Source organism: Poecilia reticulata, chromosome 9, assembly GCF_904066995.2.
Source record: "Poecilia reticulata chromosome 9, P_reticulata-male-v2, whole genome shotgun sequence".
Lineage (NCBI taxonomy): Eukaryota > Metazoa > Chordata > Actinopteri > Cyprinodontiformes > Poeciliidae > Poecilia > Poecilia reticulata.
In genome coordinates, this window is record NC_088838.1 from 33,158,276 (window position 1) to 33,171,229 (window position 12,954).

Below are 12,954 nucleotides of genomic sequence, written 5' to 3' on the forward strand. Positions count from 1 at the left end.
GACTCACTGATCCACACCACCAGGATCTACAGCACTGACATTGGGATGTCATTCGGACTAGACAAGTGTGGTCGGATGGTCACAAAGAGAGGGAAGGTCGTCCACACAGAAGGGGTCTCAGTCCCAGGAGGAACAATAGCAGACATTGAGGACAGTTACAAGTACCTGGGAATACCACAAGCAAATGGCAACCTCGATGAGGTCACAAGGAAAGGAGCCACAGCCAAATACCTCCAACGAATAAGGCAAGTCCTGAGAAGCCAGCTCAATGGCAAGAACAAGATCCGTGCAATAAACAACTATGCCTTACTAGTAATCAGATACCCTGCCGGAATAATTAGCTGGCCAATGGAAGAGGTAAAGGCCATGGATGTTAAGACTCGAAAGCTACTAACCATGCATGGAGGGTTCCATCCCAAATCCAGCACCCTGAGACTGTATACAAGCCGTAAGGAAGGAGGCAGAGGACTAGTGAGTGTGAGAGCCACTGTCCAGGATGAAACATCCAAGATACATAAATACATCAAGGACAAAGCCTCAAAGGATGATGTGCTCAGCGAATGTCTCAGGCAATGGGGAACAGAGGACGTGGTGCTGGAGTTACCGTCATGGGAGGACAAGCCCCTACATGGGATGTACCACCGACAAATAACTGAAGTGGCTGATATCAGGAAAACCTACCAATGGCTGGACAAAGCTGGACTCAAGGACAACACAGAGGCTCTCATCCTGGCTGCACAGGAACAGGCCCTAAACACCAGAGCAATAGAGGCTCAGATCTACCACACCAGACAAGACCCAAGGTGTAGGTTGTGCAAGGAGGCCCCTGAGACAGTCCAGCACATAATAGCAGGGTGCAAGATGCTGGCAGGGAAAGCATACATGGAACGACATAACCAAGTGGTGGGCATAGTGTACAGGAACATCTGTGCAGAATATGGACTGGAAGCCCCGAGATCAAAGTGGGGAACACCCCCAAAGGTGGTGGAAAACGACCGAGCTAAGATCCTGTGGGACTTCCAGATCCAGACAGACAGGATGGTAATAGCGAACCAACCGGACATTGTGGTGGTGGATAAAGAACAGAGGAAAGCCGTTGTGGTGGATGTAGCAATACCAAGTGACTACAACATCAGAAAAAAGGAGCAGGAGAAACTGGAGAAATACCAGGGCCTCAGGGAGGAACTGGAAAAGACCTGGAAGGTGAAGACCACAGTGGTGCCTGTGGTCATCAGGGCCCTCGGGGCAGTCACCCCCAAACTGGAGCAGTGGCTACAACAGATCCCAGGAACAACATCAGACATCTCAGTCCAGAAATGTGCAGTTCTAGGCACAGCCAAGATACTGGAGGAGAACCTCAAGCTCCCAGGCCTCTGGTAGAGGACCCGAGCTCAGAGGATGTAAGAAACCACTCGCGGAGGGTGAGAAGGGAATTTTTTATTTTTTTTTATACCCCCAAGAATTTAAAACTAGTTTCACCCCTGCTGCTAAAGGTTGAAAAAGGTTATTATTTTGGAGAAAATCTAATCAACATCAATATTTCCACTAAATAAGAAGCACAAACATTTTTTGACAGAGGAAAAGCCTCTCAGACTCTGAACAAGCAAGATGCCAGAGAGCAATAAAACTATTATTTTTAAATTAGACGATTTAATTTAACATAATTATCGCGGTAGAAGCCGTTTGTTTGTTAAATACTTAATGAAACCAATTTACCGTGTTTTATGAATTCTCACAAAGAACGAGATAATTAGTCCAAGTTTGTGTTTATTGAACGTGTGTTGCGCCACAGCAAAGGTAAACAAAGGTAAAATAACTGAACAGCTGATCAACTCCAAACCTCTCCTACCTTTTTATTCTCCGTCTCTCTTTGTCGTTTAAGCACACCCGTTGCCGTGGCAACCGCTCCTCCTCGAGCCCAGCACAGATTATGTTTAAAACATTTAGTCCGTTAGATTTCAGGTTTTCAGGCTTGATATTTATTTTGCATCATTAATAAGCCTCTCATGAACACAGCGGTGGTTGATTAGTTCATTTTAACTCCTGCTCTGCTCTTTATTTTGGTATTGGGACCAAACGCACAGAATTGCTCAACACCTTGTTGAAACAATAATTACTGAGATTATTACTTTTGTTGGGTCATTAATTTGAAAACGTTTGTTGACTTTTTTTGTTGTTCTTTAATAAAGTTATGAACGTTTTGATGAGCCAATCAGAGGAGGACGTGCTGCTCTCAGCGTCCTGGCGGCTTTCAGTTTATCATCTAATGCCGAGATCAACTCAAAACCTTCCGCGATCAAACAGTTCAGAAACAATATGAAATGGGGAGGATCTATTTATCAACTGATTAAGTTTGTTTTAGATTGTTCTTGAAAAACTAATCACTCACAGCTGATTAGTGGGTGAACTCACAGCTGCACAGTGAACCCATTGATTCTTTACAGCAGTCAGCAGCTCCTCTCTCTTGCAGGTATTACATAACCCCACTAAATCTTTTGGGGTACGCAGTGCCCTGCCGTAACCCCCTTACTTTCACCCCTGCATATATGAGTTGATGCACAAATAATGCTGCACTTAAAAGATTAATACATGGATCAGTTAAAAAAATAAAGTGGTAAAAATAATGGAATGAAATGAGCTCAGAATATATTTGCAGGGCTGCAGACGGAACAGGTTACAGGTGAGCAGGTTCAGAGAATGCAGGAGACTGAGGACATCTAGTGGGCAGAAGGAGTACTGCAACAACACACGTCTGATCCAGATACATAAAATTATGCATAACAGACTCAATTATTTACTGTATTCACCAGGGGTGACAGAATCAAAATGATTTTCACAGTTTCCTGCATGAGGATTAAAGATTCAGACATTTTGAAACATTTTTTAATCAAAATGCCCAATTTTAAGGATGTTGAAATGTTTTAAAACATTGACAACATGCAGATCTAAAATACAGAAATGGTTTTCTGTGCGAGTTGATCCTAAATAAAACAGTTTAAAGTGCTTTAAGAAGGTTTTTCATTGAGTTTTCTGCTCAGTTTCACGGAGTCATGGAGAAAGTTTTCATCTTTTAGGTCACTTTATTACAGATAAAACACCTGAAGTGTATAAAAAGATACAAAACATTAATCAGAAGTGCAGTGTGATAAATCAGAGGAAGTGATCATATATATCCCATCACCATAGCAACGATGCAGCTAAGCAGCACAGCAGAAAACAAGAAGTTCCTGCTGCAAAAAAGGCACTCGGAATACATTCTGCCACAGTTTAAGGGGATATGACATTATTCATATATATTCATTATTTAAGATGAAAAGCATACAGAAATTATTGCATCTTTTAGCTGCCATGCAAAATGTCAACTTATCAGCATCCAGAACAGGTTCTGCTGCACAAGGTTCAAAATAATGTCATCTTTTCTGAAAACACCAAAGATGCAAAATAACTTTTTTCTTTTGACTTGTTTGAATTTAAAACAAAAATAGATCCAAGTTCAACTTTGATTTCCAGCATCAAATAACCATAAACAGTCATCTGCAACACGTAAGCTTTAAATATCTTTGGTTCATCACCGGGGACAAAATTTGCATTTGGGGCAAAAACAAAAATTAAAAACAAAACACAAAACAAACAAAAACACTTCCTCTTAACCAATTAAAAGATGCATATACAATTTTCTGTTAAATATTTCTGTAAATACTGAAGTATTAAAATATATAGTATAAAATATTTGCTTAATATTTGTTCATTGACAGAAATCATCCCTGTTTTGACCAAACCAACATATTATTATCATCTCCATGTTGCTTTAATTTCAAGGTGTGCAGATCAAGTTAAACAGCATTTTAAGTGATTGGTTAAAGTATCCAGCTGCAAAATAACAGACAAAAAACAGAAAAAAACAAACTTTACATGATTTCTGACCAGAAGATGAAACGTTTTCTGACAAACTGACACAGAAATGAAGCAAAAACACGATCAGCTTCACGATGTAAAGTTCATGACGATGATTTCAGCATCCTGTTATTTGGTCCCCTCTAACTGTGAAAGCACCAACAACCAGGCTGACGGCTCAGGAAGCGTCTCTGAGCAGGTGAAAGTCGGACCGGTCGTGTTTGTAGTGTGTCTGCAGTTCAACAGAATCGACCAAAATGGATGAAACCAAAACCACAGAAATGCTTCCTTAGAGCTGCAGTGCAAAATATTACTGACCAATATGCAACAAGGCACACATTGAAACTGAATATGTTTGTTTTTATAGATGTTTGAAATCCACAAAAAGAGAAATTACGTAAAGAAGTAAAACCAGAAAATAAAATCCTTCAGCAATAAAAGAGTCAATATTAAGTTTTAATGAACATCTGCAGGAAAAATGTTTAATTTCTGTAAAGGCAAAACCAATATTTGGGGGATTTTAGTTAATCTATTTGTTAATTAAAAACCTTTACAATTTTGAATAATAAATAAATCACACATAGAATTATGGGGAAATAAAAAGGTGAAATATTTCTGCTTGGTTTTCAAACCTAAAATATAAAGATTTAAAGAGAAGCAGCAAAAACTAATGAGGTGGATAAAATGGGCTGGAAACCACTGCTGAGGGGTGTACTTACTTATTTTACAACAAACTATTCCACTTTGGCTTCATCTTTGTTTTAGGAATAATGACAGACGGGAATCTGCTGAACGTTTTTGCACACTTCGAGTTGGATCACATTATTTTTTAACACTGAAATGCATAACTCTGAAAATACGATGTTTGTTTAGAATGGCTGCATGTGCTACATGTATACAACTATAATTCAGAAAACGTGTCACACAGACACTTTTCAGGATTAACGGCTGATATGTTGTTCTCTAGCCAACGATCGACAGCTTATAAACACCTTAAGAACCAATTAAGTCCCTTAAATTTATTTGAATAATGAAAACATGTTTAATAAAATCCCCCAAAATGCCACAGAAAAAGAGGAGCAGCAGAATCATTTTTATATGTTTTAGACATGCCGTTATCTCTCACCATCCAGCTGGACTGGACCCCTGATCATTGCTTAAACTTAAAATGTCCACAGTGGGATGAACACTGTGGACATCACACTGTCAAGTTGACAGTGAGTGTCAAGCATTCGATAAGACATTTTCTCACTAGATTACAGGTAGAGCCCAGGAAGCTGCATATTGAGGGTTTTCTCACAGTGTTTACATTTTTATTTGTGTTTGAAAGATGAACCACAGATTATTTTATGTTATTCACCGAATCCTGTCTGTTGTTAAATAATGTGAAATAGACAGATATAAAAAAAACCCTATTTACTGTTTCACACATTTAGGTTTTGGATCTTTTCAGCAGAAAGTTTCCTGGTTTTTGAGAAACAACAAAACTGACATTAGAAAAATTTTGCCTTTATCTGAAACCCAGTGGTGAAAAGAAACAATTCTGATGAAAGTTTCAGAAAATTAAACCTTTGCGATTTGAAGCTCAACATGAATTATAAAACTGCCTGCAGCGAATCGTTACCACAAATAAAAACAAGACGGATACTAGAAATAAGTAATCTAACCTCTTTGTGTCCTTTCTGAACTTCTGCTAACAGTTTTATAAGGCAGAGTTAGAAACATACTAAAATAATCATCCTTGTTTAAATGGAAGAAATTATTGGATCAGAACTGATGAAATATTTGATCCACTTCAAAAACGAAGATCCTGACAGTTTTCTACATTTCCAACTTACAATTTGAAAATACACCAAAGTCAAAACATTCATAAAATAATATTTTTTATACAAAATTTACAAAAATAACATTTCAAATGGTTTCTGTTGATCTTAAATTTATAGTTTAAGACCAAGATAAGTCAACTTTGGTCGTTCATTACAAATCAAAATCCATAAATCTTGAAAATGATTAAGATGTAAGGAGTGGAGAGGTGGTGCAGCGGTGGAGCACAGCCCACATGATGAAGCCTTAATCCGGTTTCAGGTTCGAGTCCCGGCCTGATGATCTTTACCGCATGTCTTCCTCTCATTATCCACTTTCTTGTAAATATACATAAATAAGAAAAACAGGATTTTTACTAAATTTCTTTTGCCTGGAAATAAAAAAAAAACTTTATTTAGAATGAATTTAAAACATATATAGTTTTCATTATTCAATAATGTCAAAACCCAAACATCAGAAATATCAAACATCAGTTGTTGTTTAGATTAATCACTAAATATTTTATTCATTCTTTTATTTTTCCTCCAGTTTATAAATAAGCTGTGATTTCCTAACAGAATCATGATTAATATTATCAACACAGAATATTTTACTAAAAACATGAAGGAGATGATAAAGAGAAACAGAAATTAAAATAAAGTCCAGAGAAAATTCAGTTTGCTTCACCAAACGTGACTAAATGTATTTGAATAATTTTAAATAAATAAATATTCTTAATGTCTGTTTTGTTGCATGTTTTCATTTAAAGCTCTTTAAATAAACTATTTGCGGAGCTGAATCAGAACATTTTAATAAATTACTGTCCAGTTAACTGCAAATCCATCCTGTCACATATTTGTTGTTGATCCAGGAGAAAAACCAGTTTAGGATCTGAGCTGGTTTTGGACTTTATTGAACAGAACAATTCCTGCAGGAACCTGATGATCCAGAGATCAGAACATCCAGTCAGTGGACCGAGTCGGTCACTTTACTTTGTGATCCTTCACAGGAACCATCTACAGGGCTGGAGGTCCAAACTGAAGGATCCGGGCTGCAGCAGAACCAGGAAACTCTGGAAGAGACTCAGATGTGGAGAACAGAATCAGGAGGTTTGTCTGCTCTTCTCTTGACTCTGAAGTCTTTCTTTGTGTCCTAACATGACCTTTAACCTTCAAACGTTTAAACCCTGATTGTTCTCAGCTCTTTCTTCCCATGTCTTCATCCTGAAGTAACAGAGTTTAGCAGAACATCCATTTCTAATTCTGTGGTTTTGCTGACTGATCAGTGATAATAGATTCATCTCTGCTGTGTGTATTTGTCTCCAGCAGGTGGCGCTGTGAGGACATCAAAATTAACGTTTTCCTTCTCTGTTCATCACAAAATCTTTCAAAGAAAATAATTTCTCCAAAACTTTGTTAGCAGAAGCTGCAGGTCAATAACAAGTTCAAATAATTTATACATAGAAAATACCTGAAGACTGAAGGTTATCCATTCTGCAGCAGGAAACAGTTCAGTTCAGTTCAGTTCAGTTCAGTTCAGTTCAGTTCAGTTCAGTTCAGTGTCTCTTTACCATCAGACATGTTCTCACTGAAACAACAAGCAGGAAGCTGCATATTGAGGTTTTGTCTCATTATTTTTATATCTGTAGGAAAGATGTAGCAGGTTTTTGATGTTATTCTCTGAATCCTGTTGTAATATAATGAAAACAGGCAGATATAAAAACATTGTTATCAACAGCTTCACACATTTAGATGGTGGATCTGCTCAGCAGAAAGTTTCTAGTGGCTCAGAAACAACAGAACTGAAATGTTCTGTTTTTATACAAAATCTGCAATCAGAAATAAACTGATTCTGTTAAATGTTCAGGAAATAAAACCTTTTGAGATTCAAAGCTTTTGATCACCATAAACATCTAATATACCAGCCTCCTGTGTTTGTAATGTCATTTAAAACTCAGTGAACCACAGAGTTTTATTCAACAGCCAAATAAAAATAAACATGTTAAAGCGATAAATAAACGTTTAAAGTTAACAAAGACGATTTTCAGCTGCAACAGTTTAAATCTTGTAGAAATCAGTTTTAGATAGAAGAACAGAAAAATCATATCAGTGAACAGAAAACAGAGAAAAGTAAATCTGAATGTTTATTTATAAACGTTTTTCTGCTAAAATGAATCATTAAACAATTAAAAACAAGAATTACAAGAAAATCCAGTTAATAATTTGTAAAAATATTTGTTTCCTTTTCTGAACTTAACAGTTTTTACAAAAACAAGCTAAAAATAAAAAAATTAAATATAATATGAAGAAATGTGGTCAGAAGTGTTTGGATAAAGATGATTAAATATTGGATCTAGTCTGAACATGAATCTAACATCTTTTTATATTTTCACATTAAATTGAAAATAAAAAACTGAAGACAAAATGTTAATCAAATTAACTATGTTATACAAATTTCATTCAACAGAAATATTAAAAATCAAGATATTTTATTGATTTATTTCTGCTGTTAATTTCAAATAAAAGTTGAAAACTTTCAAAAGATCATGGATATTTATTAAGCATTTAAAAGGAAAGTTGGTCTGAATTCAAATTGAGAGACTTTGATTAAAAACTGAAAAATGATTCACAGAATTAAAATATACAACTTTGAACTTTAAACAGAAATATTAGCTTGGAGGATTTTGATCTCAGATGTTTTGGCATCAGCAGATTTTCCAACACTGAAATAAGGGAAGAGTTTCTCAGTGAAAGTGTCTCTGTGAGTGTAGATGTGACTCTTTTCTTCAGAGTCGTAGAAGGAAACCTCCCCTCTGTCATAGTCCAGCTGGACTCTGATCCTCTGGAGACTCTGATTCACTGACAGAGTCTGACCATCACCATTAGTGTATTTTCCATCACGATGCCATAAACACCAGATTCCATATTTTGGTGAAGCATATCTCTCTCCCTTCCTGTCAACAGACTCTTTAACCAAACCGATCTCCCAGTGAGGATGATCTCCCACCTCCACCTCCCAGCTGTGTTTCCCTGAGCTGAAGCCCTCAGAACCAAACACAGTGGGGTATTTAGTGTTTCTCTCTGGATTATCAGGAAGTTGCTGCCTCGTGTCTCCACATCTCACTCTGGTCAGATCATCAGACAGGTGGAGCCACCCACTCGCTGTGTTTGGGTCCAGAATGACGGGGCTGAACTTCACCTGGTCCTTCATCTTCTCCCAGACTCTGAAGGACAGGTTGCCCAGGTGTTTGGCCACATCTATCAGAGCTCCTGAGACCAGCTGTGGATCTGGCAGTGACCTCTGACCTCTGGCTCTGCTCTGAGCGGCTTTATAGCTGCTGAGGAACGACACGTTGTCTTTCTGCAGCTCTTCTTCCACAGCAGAGATGCTGTCTGACAGAGAGGAGATCTGCTCCTCAATCCTCTTCATCTCTCCCATGATAGTCTTCCTCTTCTGCTCCTCTTCCTCCCTCAGAGCTGCCAGTCTGGACTCCTCTTCCTCTCTCAGGAACTGGTGGAGCTTGTTGAACTCTGCTCTGATCCGTCTCTCTGTGGACAGCAGCTGCTCCTTGGAGTGTTGAACCACATCATCGTATGTTTTCTCCACTTGTTTGTGTTTCTTCCTCTTGTCCTGCAGAGACTTTAAGTCCGATTCCAGCTGCTCCTTCAGATCTCTGACTGCTTGTTCAACAGGAACCACTTTGTGACTCTGGTGGAGAGAAAACTCACAGACAGGACACACAGCTCTCTGCTCGTCTTCACAGAACAGTTTAGGAACTTCTTGGTGTTTCCTGCAGACCATCAGCTGCTTTGCTCCTGTTTCTGTCTCTGATGATCCAGATTTCTGTCTTCCAGTGAAAGAATCAGCCAGTTCCTTCAGAGTGAAGTTAACAACTGGATCCTCCTTAGAAGATCTTCTTTTACAGATGGGACAGTTCTTGTTTCCAGTTTGTTCCCAGAATTTCTGCAGGCAGCTTGAACAGAAGCTGTGGTTGCAGCTCAGAGACACAGGATCTCTGAACGTCTCTGAACAAACATGGCAGCTCAGGAAACTTTCAAACAGAGCTGTGTTTTCAGCCATTTTGGACTGAAATCCTCCAGAACCAGAACTCACCAGGTCAAAGTTTCTGTAGATTTTTCTTTAGATTCCAGTAAACATTCGTGTTTCAGCTCAGATCTCCTCCCTGTTATGGCGTCTCAGCTCCGTTCAGCTCAGTTAAAATACTTTCATTTTCCTCTCAGTGACGTTTCCAGTCAAACAGGTTGTTGTGTATCTCTTCCTGGTGAACTCTGAGCTTCTTTTACTGCAGTTTAACTTCCTTGTTCAGTTGGTAAAAAACTGCCTTACATTTTAATAATCAAACTGTTTTATAACTCAAGAAGAAACACAAATCATTTGCTGAATCACTAGAAACAATAACCATAGAGTTGATATTCAGTGAATATTCACCATAAAATGTTTGAACATTTTTATCTTCAGTGTATTAAAGTGAGCTCCATCATTTTCAACAAAACTTTATGTAATTTAAAAATCATTTGTTGCTGAATTTATTCATGTCTGATGAATCCATTAAGTTTTCTAATTAACTTAAAATAAATGTGATTCTTGCCTCCTGCCCTCTACTTTGAGTCAGTCGAGTTAAATATGTGAACAAAGTTACATTCACGCTTTTTACTTTTAATATTTACAAATAATAGTGAGCACTAACTTTTAATATCTATCAAAAAAGTAAAGAAACTAAGTGAAATTTTAAAACATGATATTTCAGTTTATTTTATCTTGGGACTTTCTGCCAATCAGAGAAAATCTTTAACCCAGGTGTGTCAAACTCCAGTCCTCTGCTGTCCTGCAGGTTTTAGATGAGCCACAGATACAAAAACTCTGGAATGAAACGGCTTCATTACCTCCTCCTAGTGTAGATCAGGCCTCCAGAGCCTTGATAATGACCTAATTATTATATTCAGGTGGTGCAGCAGAGGAACGTCTAGAAGTTGCAGGACAGCAGACCTTAAGGACTGCAGTTTGACACCCTGCTTTAATCCTTTTAGTTCTTATTATTTTATTATTGCTGGTAAAACTCCATCAAAGTTTTTCTGATTGTCATCAATACGTCTCACTGACTGACTTCAGTTTTGTTCTTTGCAGTGGATTTTTCATTCTGCAGTATCAGTGAAGTGTTCATTCAATAAAGTGATGAAAATGATATTTATCTCTGCAGTGAATATTTGTCTCCAGCAGGTGGCGCTGTGAGGACATTGTTGATATTATTCCAATATCTTTGTTTTCAGGAAAACAACACTTAATGGATTTTATTACAATAATATTAAACATTCATATGAAGAAAGAATCTAAATATTTTTCCTGCCTCTGCTGACACTGAACTGAATGTTTAAAGTTTTCAACTTTAAAGGATTTAAATTATAATAAATAGACAAATAAAATCCATAGCCGTTTTTCTACTTTGAATCATAACAGAAATTGACTCCAGTTGACTTTTCTATCCTGCTAATGAAAAAATAATATTATTTATATCTCAGCAAATTGTTTGGCATTAAAATTAAAATGTTTTTTAAAATGACATTTCAGTTTTTTCTTTCTAAAACATTTAATATTGCAGTGAGAAATAATGTCAACAAATATAAGACAGACATGGTGAACCAGGTGTTGGTATTTAAATAATTATCTGATATTTATCATAATAAAGCAGAACTTTACTGTTGACTCTGTTGGTCTAATAAGTTTATATTTAGTGTATATAGTTGCAGCCCTATAGCAGTCAGAAAAAGTAACAGATGATAAATCAAATCTAAAATAAGTAAAACTTTCCTATCTTCCGTCGTCCATCATGCTTTTTAAAGATCTTTAATATTTTGTTTATATTCAGTACATTTTCTGGAAGCATTTGTATATAATTGTGTTGAAACTTTTCCACAAGATTGAATTTAATTCTAATAAAAATGTAACTTTTACAGTAAGTTCCTGATGAATTAGACTAGCGGTACCGCCCCCCAGGGGGCGTTCAGAGGACGGCAGGGGGCGCTGGCGGACATTTTTACAAAAGGGGGGCGCTGGGATGGCTTTGGGGGGCGTTTGGTCAAAGGTAAACTTTACACCTTAAATGCAAAACAATACCAGTTTAGACTTTGAGCAACTTGGTAAAACTGTATTGTGTAACATTAAATCATGCTTGGCTGCAACTGTATCGATGGCAGCTCTTCTTCTATTCAGTGTTTGTAGCTTCATGGCGCAGCTTTGCTCCTGCTACTGGTAGCTTCACCGCATCAGTTCAGCGTTACACCGGCTGATGACGTTGCTGTGATTCACTTTGTCTGGTGTCTGATTTTCAAATATTTATGTTTTATTGAGGATTTTTGTACATATGTTTTGGCAGTTCTGTGATCAAGTCAAAGCAGCAACTTATATTAAAAAGTGTTTTATTGTCCGTCTGGTTGCTGCCCGCTTCCATGGAAGGAGAACAGAAAGTCGCTCTTATAAACATGTAATTACTAAAATCACAATACCCTGACTTTTTATCCCTCTGAAAAATGAACCCATTTAAATAAAGAAATCCCTCCATGGGTGATACCACGATAGAGAGCGTTCATTTTATAGCGTTAACACGGTGCTGTAAGTCGTCCGGTATGAAACGGGGGTGATAGAACAACACAGCACTTTTAAATTTCAATAATCAGAATACCGAAATTGTTTCCGTTGTTTTAAAAGGTTTATGTCAGTCTGCCTTTTCCCCATTGATATGTTTCTCGAACGCCCTGCACCTTAGGGGGTTAAAAAAAAAAGGACACGCACATTGCGCAAAACTCTGAAACAGGAGAAGCGGGACATAAAACGAACTAGATGTGAATTATGGCATAAAAACAGAATCTGACGCTGAACAGTGAAAAATCAACACATGATGTGAAACACATGACGATTAGGCGGAGCAGCAGGTGATGAGTGAAGATCACTGGTGGTGAATAGCATCAATAAATGATCAAATAAATCTACCAACAGGAAAGAAACTAAAGTGGACAAAGCAATAAACCAAGAGAGGATAAAACTAATCAAAGGAAACTAAACAGAAATGAATGAAGAACAAAATGCAAGAATAAACTAAGAAACTAAAGTAAATACAGAGGAATAAACTGGTATGGCAAGACCTTTCGATCAATAATTAATACAGAGAATAAATAGACACTATTTCCAGATAGAAGGTAAAATAATATTGTTGAAGTGCCATGGGTTTGTTGAGATCATATC

At 37.3% G+C, this 12,954-nt stretch overlaps 1 protein-coding gene across 1 annotated transcript; it reads right to left on the reverse strand.

The window, feature by feature from the left end:
• Positions 1-5,297: 5,297 nt before the first annotated feature.
• Positions 5,298-10,112, reverse strand: LOC145552884 (E3 ubiquitin-protein ligase TRIM35-like). The gene has a single exon (XM_081610958.1). It carries the CDS (start codon positions 9,775-9,777, stop codon positions 8,353-8,355), a length of 1,425 nt encoding a protein of 474 aa, XP_081467084.1. The 5' UTR covers positions 9,778-10,112; the 3' UTR covers positions 5,298-8,352.
• Between the last annotated feature and the right edge of the window lie 2,842 nt (positions 10,113-12,954).